The following is a 16,886-nucleotide window of genomic DNA, read 5'->3' as shown; positions in this document are numbered from 1 at the left end:
CCCCATACACAACAAACTGCAATTCACTGTGTTTTGACACCTTTCTATAAGAACCAGCATTAACTTTAGCAATTTGAGCAACAGTAGCTGGTCTGTTGGATCAGATCACACAGGCCAGTCTACACTCCCCACAAGCATCAATGAGCCTTGGCCACCCACGATCCTGTCACCCACACTGTTCCTTCCTTGGACCACTTTTGATAGATACTGACCATTGCAGACCGGGAACACCCTACAAGAGCTGCAGTTTTGAAGTTGCTCTGCTCCAGTTGTCAAACTCGCTCAAATCCTTATACTTGCCCATTTTTCCTGCTTCTAACACATGTACTTTGAGGACAAAATGTTCACTTGCTGCTTAATATATCCCATCCACTAACAGATGCCATGATGAGATGATCATTGTTATGGCTATATCAGCATATCTATATATATATCTATCTATCTATATATATCTATCTCTATCTCTATATCTATGTCTATATCTATACACACACGTACACATGTCGTACATGCAATGCAATCAATACAGAAATCAATGCAGACTTGCATGCAAAGAAACACACGCCCCAAACAAAACTCCTGCAGATGAGGCAGTCTTACCAAAGTGACAGTTTATTTTTGGCTTGATTTTCATCACGCCTGCCCACGTGATCTCTCCCTTTCCATTTTGATGTGACACATTCATACACACTTCCTCTTACAGGGTTTCAATAGCAATCTCCCAGTGCTGTGACAGAGCACGTATGCAAGCAAATTTGATGAACATTTCTCATGTTTCCAGACCCACTCATCCCGGCTGACCTGACAGTGGGCACTTTGACTGTATGCTTTATCTAGGATGCTGTACTCAAAAACAAAACCACTGCCACATTCTAGCACACAAAACATGATAATCATCGTTTTTTACAACTAGTTTATGTTCTAATGAGGCATAGCTAAAAACAAACCTCACACTAAACCAATATAGACATTCATTAAATACCCCATGTAAAATCTCTAATAAGCCTGCCCAATACTGAGTTTTAGATTAGCTTACTAGTTAAGTGCATTACTATGGACAAGAGCTGTACAGTGTACAATACAATTTCTCCCCAATCTGTTTTCTTTCCACAATCATTGTGATAAATCAGACATGGCATTCCTTTTTTTAATCTATTCACTAGACTAGCTCACGCTCTCTGTCTTTGAAAGGTACGCAAACAGATCAATAAGAATCAAGAGTAGCAGTTCCTTGACTTTCACTTCCTTCTCAATTTGCTTAGCAGCACGATAAAATGGAATAATCAAATGGAGAAGTTGGTGCCTAAAAAATATTAATATTGTTTATGGAACTGCTGGATTTTACTTAACAGACAGAATGCAAACAATTATTTGCAAAATGTGCAAAAGCATGTTGAGGAAAAATGACAATTTTTTTAACCATCAGCAATGCACCACAAAGCAAAATAAGAGGGAGTGAGCATCTGCATGATCACCTCAACAGCCAGAAACAGCACAACAGCAAACACAATAACACAATTAAGCACTATAAAGACATTAAATGATACCATGACATTTTACCAGACCAAGGATTTAATGCTCATCAAAACGATGAAAAAGGGTTTTAAGCAACTTCTAAAAACCTTTTTATCCTAGTTACGACTTGTTAATAGCACTGCTGGTCCTCAGCTGTACACAGAATGCCTTGAGAAGTGCAATTTTATTTCACCAAAACAATGAAACACAAACAGCTTACATTAAACATATTAACTGACAATACAAAAGCAACTCAGTATTCTGTATTTAATGTTTAAAGCATTAGTACATGTGATGCACTGAAATTATTGTTTACTTTTTTGTTGGGAATTAAAATTGGTTTAAAATGCACTTGGGCCCAAGTAGTCTCTGATATTCTTTATCTTTGGAATCATGTTTCCTTTAAGAGCTATAATCAGGAAATATGTTTGGTTGTAATGTTCAGTAACTTGCAAAAGTTTTAAAAATGCACTACCACAGCATACAAAAACATCTAGAACAATTCAGTGCTCATTTTCTTTACTTAGGACAGAAACGGTGTATAAAAAATTCAAAGTTATTCAAACTTGAAAACTGAATTAGATGACAGTTTGTCAGTAACTCTGAATTACAATAGCAAACACCACAACAGGCTCCTGTCACCCAAAAACATGAATATCAGGCCATGACTGGCAGAAAAGGAAACTGTTATAGATTGTAAAAGACCACTCTTTAGTGGAAAAAAAACACTGTAATGTGAATTTTACATAGAACTTTACTACATAGAATAACCAATAGCCTAGAAAACTAATATGTACTGATCAGGCATAACATTATGAGCAGTGACAGGTGAAGTGAATAACACTGATGATCTGCTCATCATGGCACCTGTTAGTGGGTGGGATATATTATACAGCAAGTGAACATTTTGTCCTCAAAGTTGATGTGTTAGAAGCAGGAAAAATGGGCACATGTAAGGATTTGAGCGAGTTTGACAAGGGCCAAATTGTGATGGCTAGACGACCAGATCAGAGCATCTCCAAAACTGCAGCTCTTGTGGGGTGTTCCCGGTCTGCAGTGGTCCAAGGAAGGAACAGTGGTGAACTGACAACAGGGTAATGGGCGGCCAAGGTGCAAGGTGCCTGATGCACGTGGGGAGTTGGCCTGTGTGGTCCGATCCAACAGACTAGCTACTGTTGCTCAAATTGCTGAAGTTAATGCTGTTTCTGATAGATCGGTGTCAGAACACACAGTGCATAGCAGTTTGTTGCATACGGGGCTGCATAGGCACAGACTAGTCAGGGTGCCTTGTACACTACTGAAAGCAGCAACAATGGACCACAGAGCAATGGAAGATGATGGCCTGATGAATCACGTTTTCTTTCATCACATGGATGGCCGAGTGCATGTGCATCACTTAATCTAAGGAACACATGGAAGAAGGCAAGCTGGCGAAGGCAATGTTCTGCTGGGAAACCTTGGGTTCTGCCATCCATGTGGGTGTTACTTTGACACATACCACCTACCTCAGCCTTGTTGCAGACCATGTATACCCTTTCATGGAAACGGTATTCCATGAAATGATGGAATGGCTTTCAGCAGGATAATGCGCTGTACCACAAAGGAAAAATGGTTCAGGAATGGTTTGATGAGCACAACAATGAGTTTGAGGTGTTGACTTCAAATTCCCCAGATCTCAATCCAATTGAGCATTTGTAGGATGTGCTGGACAAACAAGTCCGATCCAGGGAGGCCCCACCTCAACATAAAGGATCTGCTGCTAACATCTTGGTGCCAGATACCAGAGCACACCTTCAGAGATCTAGTGGAGTCCATGCATCAACGGGTCAGGGCTGTTTTGGCAGCAAAAGGGGGACCAACACAATATTAGGTAGGTGGTCATAATGTTATGCCTGATTAGTGTATTTGAGGGGACAGGACACTCAAAAAGGACACACAAGCCAGAAAAGTACTGATTAGCTCTTGTCCTGCGTGGTCCACACTATATAAAAACTATTTGAAAAGAAAACCAGTGGTTCAGAGACAGTGTTTGTCCAAATTATGTTAATATAACTAGTTCTGGTCTATGTAAAGGCACAATGAAGGCCAAGAGAGAGAAAATGATTTGGACCAAAACAGAGACAAAGAAAGTGATCTGATATTGAAAGATCAATAAATCTTCTACAGCCCAAAACAATTAAGGACATCTGGTGCATCATAAAAATGTCAATAAACATTATATCTAAGCACAAGCACATATGCCCTCAGACATAATCAGATTTACACACATGCCCAGATCATTCACAAACTAAGCATCAGTATGTTCAGAGTTGGAGGCGCACTAATACACACACCTGCCAGAAATCTGAGAAATGCTTCTGGGGATAGCAGCATTAATCATTAATGATCAGAGATGAATCAACACAATAAACACTGCCTACTCAAGGGTAGATGGGTGCCTGCATGTAATTACTAGATGCATCATTATGCCTGTTGGATTTTAATGTCCATATTCTCATTTTCAGCTCCTTTTTTAATTCATCATTTAATTAATTTCATTTTCCCAGTTGCAAAGCAAACAAGGGATTTCTTCAGGATTGCCATGGTAACCACAGTTGCTAAGCAACACAAAACTCACCAAACATCCATTCCAGAACTCTAACAGATGGGAGGGAGAGTGAGGGAGGCAGAGAAGGGGGGGGGGGGGTTAAAGAGAAAGAGAAAGCGTGAGGGAAGAGGCACGGCTGTGTGAGCTTTGCTGCTCTTCCTCTCATGGTCTTCTCTCTCTATACTACTGAACCACAAACGACTAGAGTTGCATACTTGCTTGACATTCTCAATTACACTGATTATGAAAAATTATTGATGTGGATTTTTAGATTTCATGTGTCATTTACATTAATGTAAGAGTGCACAGGCATCTATGCGAGGGGAGGATTGCAATACAATAGTAAAGTCAATGGGGGCAGCACCAGCTCAGCTACTACTGCTGCACCATACTGCATTGTGTGCAAAAACAAATTTCAGGCAAATAGTTCAAACTCAACAGCTCAGCCTGATGTAAACAAGTATAAACAAACGCAAACAAATAAACTAAACCCTGTTAAATAAAGGTCTGGAGACAGGTTTAATGACATTTTGTCAAAAAGACAACTCAAGCAGCTCATACCATCATAGGGGCTTATTACAGAAATAGCTCTGGGGGTTTTACCTTTTAAAAAGGATAATAAAGTCATCATCATTATAAAGCCAAAAATAAGGTTTCATTGAAAAGTAAACCTCTTTTTTAAATCCACACACCAGCAAGACAAATTAAAGCCACCATATTTTTTCAAACTGCTGCTAATGCTGCTGAACACAATGGGGAGGAAAACTACCATCTCCCGCATACATGGGCTCAAAGATGCCCCTGACTGGCTAGTACGCAAATATGTTCTTGAACTCTTGGCCATTATTAGCTATTGCATCATAGGGATTCAAATCTCCTTGACAAAGAAGTCTAAAACCATTTCAAGCTACAGAAAATAAGAGACATAACTGTTGTAGAAAGGACATTATTTACATTTACATAATTTACTGTCCAGTGTCACCCAAATAAGGATGGATTCCCTTCTGAACCTGGATCCTCTCAAGGTTTCTTCCTCATATCACAGGAAGTTTTTCCTTGCCACCATTACCTTAGGCTTAGGGATAAAATGTTAGAAATAAATAGTAACTTAATTTTAAACTTGTGTAAAGTTTTGACCATGGACAGTGGTGGAATTCACTGACTGTAGGAGGAAAGGTCTAGATGAACAAATGAGCATCAGGGTGGCACTGCTGTGACCTAGGGTGCTTTCTGTTGCTATTATGATGTTTAAACAGGTGTCACATTAATGTGAGGTAAATCTGCTGAAGTCTGGACAAAATTTGGAAGACAAGCCAAAAAATCAATTAGATGGAAACACTTTCTACAGTTTGAACAGCTAGTGGTAGAGTCACAAATTCAGTTGCACAGCTTCAAGGCTATGATCCTGTAGCTGCCTACCAAGTCTTGCATCACTGCACAAGTTTTTTCTGAGATACAGCCTCACATCCTGTTTAGCAAATCCAATTTGTTGGCACATTATAGGCAAACTGTTTGGAGTATTCAAAATTGATAACTTTTTTGAGGCTTACACTAAAAACATGCTAAGTTTGGTGACACAAGATAACATAAAATGCATTTAAAATCCTGTTGTTGCTTTTTTTTTGACTTATCTGCTGGGTATCCTTGGCCAGGTAAAATGTCAGTGTTAGTGATGTTTTTACTTGTTTTCTAGCATAATGTCTTTAAGCAGTGTGAGTATACGGTAGGCCCATTTCTGCTGAGATGCTGTTGCAATCTTGTGGTCCTCTTGTAATTTTGGTTTCAAATTTCTTGTGGTTCAACATCTTGTGAAGAGTAGCAAAAAAAACCAAACATTTGGGCCTAAATTTTTTGTCAAGGTTCAAAAGTTATGACCATGATACTGCAAAACAGGCTCTAATTGGAACAAGAGTGACACTATAAAGCATTGGAAACATTTGGCCCAAATTTGTTAAAAATGATCCCTAAAACATTCACAACTTTTTTTTACCAGATAGTTCTGTGGTTCCTTTATTCAAGAGTGATTTCCCCAAAGACATCTTCAAAAAAAAAAAAGGTATTGGCCAATTCTGCATGAGGTCAAGTAAGCTGTTGCATCTCTGAATGAAGGTGTGTGTGAGTGACGCAGAGGATGTTCATCAGCACATTCATTCAACATCATGTTGCACATTAAAGCTGCTCCTCCATTAACACAGGGAATGTGGTGAGATGCTATTAGAGAACTGGAAAAGGAGATGAGAGCAGACCATTGCGGGCAACTAGGGAAATGACCAATCAGGAAATGAGGAGGGTGCTCATCTATTTATACGATCATAAACAAGCTCATTTCATGACTTCATCCTAACAGCATAATATTAAAGCAAAACATACTAAATGTTAACTCTCTGAACTTGACATTCTCTAGCAATCCTTTGACCAATCAGATTAGACACCATCATCTTCACTAATGACATTTAGAAATGCCTTGCTGAGAAAGGCTGCTGTTGAAGTATTGCTGAGGTGTGCTATAGAAAGTATGAGATAAAGAGACCAACGGTTACACAGTAAGAAGGTACATTTTGAAAGTTTGAATATTTCATCAAAATCTGTATATATCGTTATTTACAACTATAACTCCCAGCAGGCTGTTTTTATTTACTCTGAAGTTTTAGCTGTGCTTTTTTAAGATAATGAGCACAAATCTATCTATCTATCTATCTCTATTAAATATATATATTTCAATTTTACAAGGAAAGTAGTTGTATTTCATAAGAATCTTTGAGAAACTGCTACAGAGCAAAAACAGAAAAAAGAGAATGCTGACTGTCAAGTCTCTGCGGGTCTAACTGACTGACAATCAGCATGTGCAGCAGCAGCGACAGTAGCCCATATCTAAACTTTGAAATAAAAGTTTAGAAACGCACAGACACTTAAATCTGATAGTATCATCAAAGCAAAGTCAATTCTTTGGGTTTTGCTATATATTGCAGGTATTTGGATATGAGATTAAAAGAAAAATATGGGAAAAAAGCTCAGGTTTTCAGCTTTCACTTCCTGATATTTAAATCTAGAGGAGTCAAACAATTTATATTTGTAAATGAGCAAAAGTATAGGAACAAATATTCTTAAAGTGAATTATCACTTACTTGCACTAATCAAACCAAGTTGCTGTAATTTATAACTAGTTGTTAGGGTCATAAATTACCAGGAAAAAAAAAAAAACCTTTACACCAAAGTGAGCATGCACACCTGTGCGCGCAAACACACACACTTATTAAAGTGCCCAGTGAGAGTCTATTTGTGCACGTACAATTTGCATAAAAGCCAAGCACTGTGTATTTCCATGGCTTCCATTACTTGGATACATGCAAATTTTACACATTTGTCATTCAAATTGAGGCTTGTAATGTAGAGGTCATTCAACAAAAAGTTGGTTTCCTGTTTCAAATCTATACACATGGTATGAGACACTATTTCATTTATTTATGTATGCATTTATATGTTTGTTTATTTATTCATTCGATTTACAGTAGAGAACATTTCTTATAAAATATTTTTACATCTAATTTTTGCAAGTATACATTTTTAAAATTATTATTTAAATATATATCTCATCACCTTTTGAGTGGAAATTTCAGAATCTTGTGTCTCATGCATATCGTACATCAATAATGTGTACTGTACATCTATAATGTACATTTTAATATATATAATCTTTTGATAATTGTATTAAGGCTGCCAGCAATTTGGGAGGCAATTGAATGTTCACTAGCAGTCAGGTCTGGCAATCTAGACATACACAATATCGCCAAAATATTTGGGACGTCTGCCTTTACATGCACATGAACTTTAATGACATCCCATTCTTAATTTGTAGGGTTTAATATAGAGTTGGCCCACTCTTTGCAGCTATAACAGCTTCAACTCTTCTGGGAAAGCTTTCTACAAGATTGGACTCACATACATCTGGCATTAGCAAGATTCAAGATTCAAAGAACTTTATTAAATTCTTTGAATCTTGCTACTGCCAGATGAACTGAGTATTTATTGGCTTTGAACCAAACAGGTCAAAGTAATGTCAAATATGTCAAGGTTGTTTTTTTTTTTAATCAATACTATCCTCACTGCGTACTGTAGAGTGTATTTAACTGAAAAGGTCAAGTCCATGCAAATCCAAAATTTAACCACTTATTCGAGATATTGCTCTACCTGCACTAAGAATTTTCAACAGATAAACTTGCAGTCTGACTTGTTAAACCACAAGAAATCTGAAACCCAGATAACAAAGGGGACCACACGAGCATAGCAGCACCTCAGCAGAAACCGGACCAAACCAAACTAACGCTACCTAAAGACACTACTTATAAGAAACCAAGTAGAAGCACTAGAAAGCCATTATTAACACTGACATTTTACCTGGCCAAGGATGCCCAGCAGATCAGTCAAAAAACTAGGGTTTTAAATAAACTTTGTCTCTGTTAGGACTTACCAAAAATCACAAAAAATTTTTTAATACCACTATTCCTCAGATACAAATGTAAACCAACTCAGCTAAGGCATTCAGTAATTAAACATTTTTATGCTCACTCCTCTTAATCACTTTTTCTTTCATTGAACCTTTGAACAGTGAAGACATTAGTAGAGTTGATGTACCTTTAACATTTTTATTTATATGAGCTTTGGTTGCACTGTTTAGTAAATTGAAAAACAACATTGCTAGCTTAAGAAATATCTTGCTAGCTTGCCCATCCTTAATGCTAATGTTGCTAAGCTTCACACACTTAACTCCTTTTTTATTTTTGCATATTTAAGGCACCACTTGTATTTGTAAACATCCTTCAATCAGAGATGCAAAAGTATAGCAGTCATTTCAGTGTGAACAACAGCAATCGAGCAAGTTGAAAATTACGGTATCATGCAAACAATGTTCAGTTTATGTACCCAACAAGAGTTTCACAACAAACCTAATGTTAATCTGCAGGCATTTTATGGGCATTACCTTAGAATGCTGAGACTAACAAAAGGGAAAGTTTTCATGTCTGCGATATGGAACCTGTTTAAACTGGGTAAAGTGGTAAATAGTGCTATATCAACAGGTCCAGTGTCATATTTAATGTGCATATTCAGTCCAGGTTATCCCCACCCATTAAACACAATCACATAGTGCTCCATAGCCCACCATGCAGAAAACCATCAGCTTGTTAAAGTGTCAGGGTCAGGAAAAATACAAAATATAAATGTAATAAATGGAAAAATGACTCTTTCATTTATAGAAATACATTCTGAAAATGAGTTTATACTCTGTAAATGACTGCAGACTAATCTCACTGGAGATTTCAGACCTAGAAGCAAGTAAAGTTAATCAAGGCTTACAGGGCTAATGTATTCCCATGGTGCTTTGCTTAAAAAAAGTGACAATTTTTATGCAGTACAGAAAAGAGACAGCCTTCAAGTTATGCATTTTTGGATCTTTAGATTTCATACCACAGCACACAGTCCTCTGTACTGGAGAATTCAATGGATGCTTTGGCTTCTAAGGTGACTAATAAAAAGGTACAATGAAGCTGCCTGAAATTAAAACAGTGACTTGTTGGACAATAATAGACTCCTATGCTGTGATAGTATTAATCCCTGTCTCTGAAATAACTAACTGGTGGAACTGCATTACCTACACTGCCCCAGAACAATAAAATAGGAAATTCTATCATTTGGACATCCCTAAGACTTAATGAACAGGTATTCAGTTCATTTCTAGGAGATGGAGAAATATACATAGTGTAATCAAATATTTTCCACTGCATTTAAGAGGATAATGATCTTTATCCTCATGTTGGACAGACAGATATATAGATAAAGGTGAAGGAAGTTCAAAAAACTTTAAAGACTGACTTTATGAAAATTACTTATGAAATTTTTGTAAGTCTTAATGAATGGCAGCTTTAGTGAATGAGACATTACAATTTCACGTGGTCTGGGTGAAAATTTGTAGGCTGAAGGTTTTTGAAAACAATTGTTTAATAAACCTTACATGATCAATGCAATGCATGAATTAATCGTAATATTACATTAGGTTAGGGCTGCACGATTATGACAAAAATCATAATTGTTGATTATTCCCTTGAAATTGTAATTGCAATTATTAATTATGAGGATCACAATTTACATTAAATGGTGTTTTGAATAGCTTTATATCATTGTTTGAAGCAACTGCATGCCATGTTTTACAACACATACATATTTTTTATCTTGGTGACTTTTCTATCCTATTTCTTTGAGGACAGAATCATCAAAGAGTATCTCCGAGACTTGATGGTCAATTACCATACTAGTATTTATAGTGCTGAGAAGGGTCCTATATGTCAGGGGTTTTCAGAACCAAAGACAGTGGGCCTCCTTTTTGACACAACATAGATTTGTTAGCTTTTACTTTTATCAACTGTGTTAACATTAAAAATTAAAAGTTAGGCTATTATCTCAATAATAACGTTGTGTTTTCTGACCGTTTATTTTATTTTTTTTTTTATTGCTGTCGCGCTCAAGGGCTGTAAGGTATTTTAGTCACGTGGTGTGAAAGCGGCACTGTGCAGACCGATAGGTGCATGACATTACAGTATCGTGAGAGCGGTTCTAGAGCATATTCGAGCGCACATTCTCGCTGTATTTTGGCGTGTGTGTACAGAAAGATGTCAGTCAAAAGTCATGTTTTTTCAGTTCTAATTCTTGATTCTTCTCAGCAACACTTGCAAACTAACTGATGTTTATTAGTGAACATGTTCGTGAAATTAACATGACGAGAAACATTTGCAAGTGGATAATCAGGGCGTTGATAAGGACACGCCTACAGACTATTAGGCCAATTAAAAGTCTTTATTCGCCTCTCACAACGTAACATGCAATAAACTCCCCTTAAGCATGCAGAATAATGTAAGTCGATTTTTTTTTTGTAATCGCAGCTTTGAACGATTACATAATCGTGGCATCTATAATCGTAATTAGAAAATTGATTAATTGTGCAGCCCTACATTAGGTCACAATAAACATAAGATCTCAACTAAATAAAAAACTCAAATGTTTAACAGTTATTTAAATATCCTTTCACATTCCAAGTGGAATTCCCAAAGCAACTTATCTTAGAGCCATTCAATAAGTGAACCTTAAACCGAGATGTGATAAAGGTTATGAGAAACATTTTGAATAATTTATTGCTAGCAAATTAAATGCACACTTACCAATCTTCTGGTTGAAGATTTTGTCAAAGGTGAGCTCATCTCTCTCTTCCAAGTACTTCTGCATCACACTCCGAATACTGAGAAAAGGAAAACAGAAGTGTGTCAAATATCTGGCAAACAAAAAAGTACAGTTACACTAGAGCTCGGCGATTACTCGTTATTATCGATCAATTCAAATTTATGGTTTATGTCGATGTTGAAAAAACGAAAATAGATTTTCCGATTTCACTTTGGTTTGGCAGAGCGAGCTTCCGTAGTTCTGCGACGCAAAGAGCTCGTTTCTAAGAGAGGCGTGGTTTCTTCAGTCCGGTTTGAAGAACGCGCTGAAAGATGGGGAAGAGCCGAAGTCTGCCACCGTTATCATATGAAATTTAAAGGGGACTGAGACGATCGTGAATTTTGTACAGTTTATGGAGAATCGCAGAATTCTTAAGGTGGCTGAATAGAAATGTTAAAAATGGCCTAGCGACAAAAACGGCGGCAGACTTCGTCACCTCCCCGTCTTTCAGCGCGTTCTTCAATCCGACTGAAGAAACCGCGGCGTCGCAGAGTGAGGATCAGAGGACAGGTGTGTGTGTGTGTGTGTGTGAGTGATCAGGAAGACTCGTATTTGGTCTGTTCAGTATTCAAATGTTATACACATCTATGCAATACAGTGGAATGCTGCAATAAGTTTACCATCCTACCCTGTTAATCAAACATTTATTTTATTAATTTATTTATATTTTTTACTATTATACCCTCATTGGGGGCGGAGTCCCCCTTAAATGAAAATCCTAGACTCGCCCCCGATTGTGCACATGTACACAGTTGTAAAATGCTGTCTGGCTCCTGTTTGATTTTATTTAGTGTGTTAGTTGCATGTTGAACTGTTTACAAAGTTGTTTATCTTCAGGGAACTTAAATCACTTTTTATAAAATAAATAATTGTCTGCAGTTTGCACTTTACAAATCCCTCATATTTTGTTATATTACTTTATTTTACTAGAATAATTAGAACTTGTACAGACTGGTGAAAGTTTACATTTTATAAATCCCCAAAAAAGGTTTTTATGATGTTGTATTGATTATAGTTTTTCTAAAATAACAAAAAAAAAAAAAAAAACTTGTTAGCGAAAGTAAGTTTGCACTTTTAGTCCAAATTAGCAGTTCATATGTTTGGTTATATTGTGTTTGCTCAAACTAAAAAAAACTATTCTATAGTCTCTAGTGTTTTATTAAATTTTTTTAAAGAAAAATAATCATTTTAAAATCGAAAATCGGATTTTGTTTTAAAAAATCGGAGATTCAATTTCTAGGACATATCGCCCAGCTCTAAGTTACACTGATGCAAATTATAGGCTGTACAGAGCTGTCTGTGTTTTGTGGGGTTTTTTTTCTCTATGCCCGAGCTCATCAGCACAACTCAGCTGAACACTGAGGTGACAGAACTAGTATTCCAGATGAAATGATTGATGTCTAATATGGAAGCTGTTCTGCTTCAAACAGCATTGTTATAAAGGAAATGAAGCAAAAAAAATTAAAGGAGAAGTTCACTACTAGAACAAAAATTTACAAATAATTTCTTTACCCCCTTGTCATCCAATCCTTGTCATGTCTGGCTCTGGGAAGCATGTCCTCGACACTGCGTACTACGTAATCACGTCGAAAGGTCACGCATGAAGTAGGTGGAACTACAGACCCAGTGTTTACAAAAATGAATGTGCAAAGACCAAGGAAGTGTAAATAAGTCACATGCACTTTACTAACAAAAAGATAGGAGAATGTCTGGGTGTGTTGATATCCAGGTGCAGAGTGAGCAAGCACATTGTTTTTGAGCAGTAACTTTATTTTAGGTTAACACGATTTCCACATCCCGGGTACACACATGAACGGATCATTTTAAACAAAAAACTGACAAAGACATAACTTTGTGTCATTCCACACACAACAACTTCTGCCTATGTAATCACGTCGAAAGGTCACGTGTGACATAGCTGGAACTACAGACCCAGTGTTTACTAGTGTGGAGAAGCAGGACCGCTGCAAAGTTGTTGCATATGGAATCACACAAAGTTATATGTACCTTCTTGTTAGTAAAGTGCATGTGACTTATTTACACTTCCTTGGTCTTTGCACATTCGTTTTTGTAAACACTGGGTCTGTAGTTCCACCTACGTCACGCATGACCTTTCACCGTGATTACGTGGTACGCGGTGTCGAGGACGTGCTTCTCAGAGCTAGTGCTAGACGAGCTTTTGTGGTTTAAAAGTATACAATCTTATTTTCCTAAGAAAATGGCAGATTGTTTCACTAAATAAGACCCTACTTCCTCGGCTGGGATCATTTAGAGCTCTTTGAATCTGCATTTTAGAAATTTTAAAATGTTGAAGTCCACTATATGGAGAAAAATCCTGAAATGTTTTCCTCAAAAAACAATTTCTTTACAACTGAAGAAACACATGACATGAACATCTTGGATGACAAGGGGGTAAGGAAATTATTTGTATTTTTGTTCTGGAAGTGAACTTCTCCTTTAACCTGTAGTTATAGTTTATTCAATGATTTTCAAGTCTGTACACATTACTGATTTCTAAAGTGAGAATGTATTCTGACAGAATAAATTTATCTTGTGAGAATAGTAAATCTTTGGTGTTAAAAAAAAAAAAAATAGCTTCATATTAATTTTCTAAACAGATGCAGTTTCCAAGGTTGCTTTAATCGATGCACCAAATCTTTAGAATAATATGCAATGTGTTAGTACTCTTCACCTGAGACACTCCATCTCTTTTAGACACTTCTGTTTATCTGTCCTTTATTATTTTAAATATCTCAGCATGTTTGCCAATAGGTTTTGCAAAAGATATGTGCAAAGGACACAACAGAATTTAACTGAATGGGTGTTCAGCTCCAAATCAGATGGTAAGATGTATCAAAATATTGGAGCGCCACAGTCAAATGTGTGTTTATAGTATATGATAAAGAAGATACTGAAATATTAGCTGTTATGGTAATTTAAATCAGATAATCAGTTACTGCTCCCCAAAACAGAAACATCAGCAGAAACAGTCAAACTGAAGTTTTAAAAATCAGGCCTTGGAAGCTATAACCTGTGCTTTCCCAAAGTACAAATGTCACATTAGTGGGGAAAAAAACCTGAAGTATTAAGATCCACTGTAATCAATGTGTGCAAAGAAACTGTATTTAGGCATGTGACTGCTTTTTTGCTTCTCCATTTTACCATTAAAAAAAAAATCATGGCAAACAATGCAATCACCCAAATACAATAGCCTAATAAAAAGACAGGAAAAGAAGCATTTCCACCATTTCAGGTTTAAAAAGAGAAGGAGATGGCATAATATTGCAAGCTGTGCAAATGCTCGCCAGTGTTATTCTGAATTCCCTGTCAGAAAGATTTAAAACGGTTACATTTGTGCAAATCCTTACAAATTTCATGGTTTATATCCTGAGATCACCCATCCCATTCCCCATTATATTCTGGAGAAAAAGACTGCACTTTTCTGGCATACAATTGAGTGGTAACTTGCATAATCTAATGTTAAACTGCAGAGTTCCTGAACAAAATGCATAAAGGTTGGGTATAAAGTTAATAGAAGGATATTTTTTGGAGTAAATGTCACTGGCTTTCAAGGATAATGTAACATGCGTAGGGATACATGCCTAATTAAACCTAGTAGATCACTTCTAAGCTTCCTCTTACTGTTTTGGCTAATTTGCCTTAAAAATCTGTTTGTCACAATCTCAGAACCAGGGCCTTCATAAAATGTTTCCATTGCTTGTCTGCACACTTTTTGGGACATTTTAAAAGTAGTCTACAACCTGCAACAATCAGGGTCAAAAATGAGCGCCAGAACTTTGCCTGCTAGTTCAGGCTAAGCAAGACTTCTGAAAAGCTTTGTACTCTAAACTCAAATTGCCTTGTATCCAAGTATAAGCTAGACACAAAATAAAACTCAACATAGTCAAAAACTATAATCAACAAAAATTTGAAGAAACAAGTGACCACATTTTTACAGTCTACATGCCACTCTTCCACAAGAGTCCCAGACCTAGCCGGAGTCTAACAAAGCATCTGTTCTTTACACCCCATCTTTTCCAGATATCATCCCAAGTGGGAGACATGGCCAAGCTGCCCTGGGAGAGAGTGTTAATGAGGAACATGTCTGTAAATTAATCAATTAGCACCCCCTCCATGAGCATCCAGCCATTGCCCCAATGAAAATCAGTGTTCAGGTCAGAAGGTCCCTTACACTTCTGTATGGCAGTTTACTTTTGTCTAAGCAAATAGGTCAACACTAGTTGACAGTAGGTTAAGCTTAGTACACAGTAAACAATCTCCACAAAGTCATTGTCACATATACAGGCTCATTGTGTTCTATTGTTTCACAAGTTTGTGGTTTCATGGTACAAAGTTCACCTACATAAAATCTTTGCAAGATGAAAGTAAATTACTGCCAGAAACAAATCCATCTTTTACATCATTTCTCCTTAACTGAACTCTCCCTCTTGCTAGGCTGTAAAGTTTTTAGGTATAGTCCCCTCTGAAAGAATTGTAACAGGAAGGACAATTCTGTTGTTTTTGCTATACACCAAAAATGTTTAAGATAAAATAAAAAGATAAATATGAAGGGACAAATCAGAATTTAAGCTTTAATGTCATGATATTTACATCTGAATGTGTTAAACATATGAGAACACAGCACCTTTTACATGTTAAATGAGATTTGTTAAAGAATAAACAAACAGTAAGACAACAAAGCTATCTCTGGAAGAGAAGAAAGCGATTTTGAAACTGAGAAAAGGAAAAACAACCCAAAAAGAAACCACTGGTCAACTAACAACAAGATATTAAACAGGTAGGCCAAATAAAACAGCAGTTAATGGCAAACACTGTAAGAGCTGTAAACCTAAATCAACCTCAACAATAGTCAGTTGACATCAACCACTTCCACAGGGCAGGGGCGAAGGTATTACAATCCATCGCACAAAGATGACTTTGAGAGCAGACATACAGAAGCCATACCACAAGATGCAAACCACTCTATAGCATTAAACTGAAGCAGATACACAAAATTCAACCACAAATACAGAAATACAAAGTTGAGCCACACAAGTACTAGAACCAAGATTAACCTCAAAAGTGATGGGAAGACCAAAATATGGAGAAAGAATTTTTGGCTCAAGATCCAAAACATACAAGCCTAGGGTTAGTTAAGCACAATGGAAGTATAGTGTCGAGGCTTGGGCTTGACTGTAAAAGCATCGCAAATGAACAATGCAACATTTTGCTGATGTCAGGTGGTCATCAGTTGATGCAATTATTGAAAACAAAAAAAATACACAACCCAGCAATATTTCCTTTAAAACTAAGAATTGTGGGGTCTAACAAAAATGGTCATATTCCAAGTTGTTTCTTTCTGTTTCTAGATTTAAAAATGCTGAAATTCTGCTCAAACATCTTTTATCTCAAACACAAATGTTTTCACCACCCCAATGACAATTTCCAGTGTCTTAAGCATTTCACTCTCAAACAATACTGGCAGCTCTTCCTAAGCGTTCAAACACTTGCAGGCATG

The 16,886-nt window shown here is 36.9% G+C and overlaps 1 protein-coding gene across 1 annotated transcript in view; it reads right to left on the bottom strand.

The window, feature by feature from the left end:
- The window catches only part of grk3 (G protein-coupled receptor kinase 3), a 70,678-nt gene that overhangs the window by 31,851 nt on the left and 21,941 nt on the right, over nucleotides 1-16,886 (bottom strand). Inside the window, exon 2 of the mRNA XM_058412267.1 lies at nucleotides 11,311-11,387. Coding sequence (XP_058268250.1) covers nucleotides 11,311-11,387 — 77 coding nt within the window. The remainder of the gene's footprint in view (nucleotides 1-11,310; nucleotides 11,388-16,886) is intronic.

The sequence above is a fragment of the Hemibagrus wyckioides genome, linkage group LG16, assembly GCF_019097595.1.
Source record: "Hemibagrus wyckioides isolate EC202008001 linkage group LG16, SWU_Hwy_1.0, whole genome shotgun sequence".
NCBI lineage: Eukaryota > Metazoa > Chordata > Actinopteri > Siluriformes > Bagridae > Hemibagrus > Hemibagrus wyckioides.
Note: the sequence above shows the minus strand (reverse complement) of the source record. Positions and strands in the feature narration are given on the sequence as shown.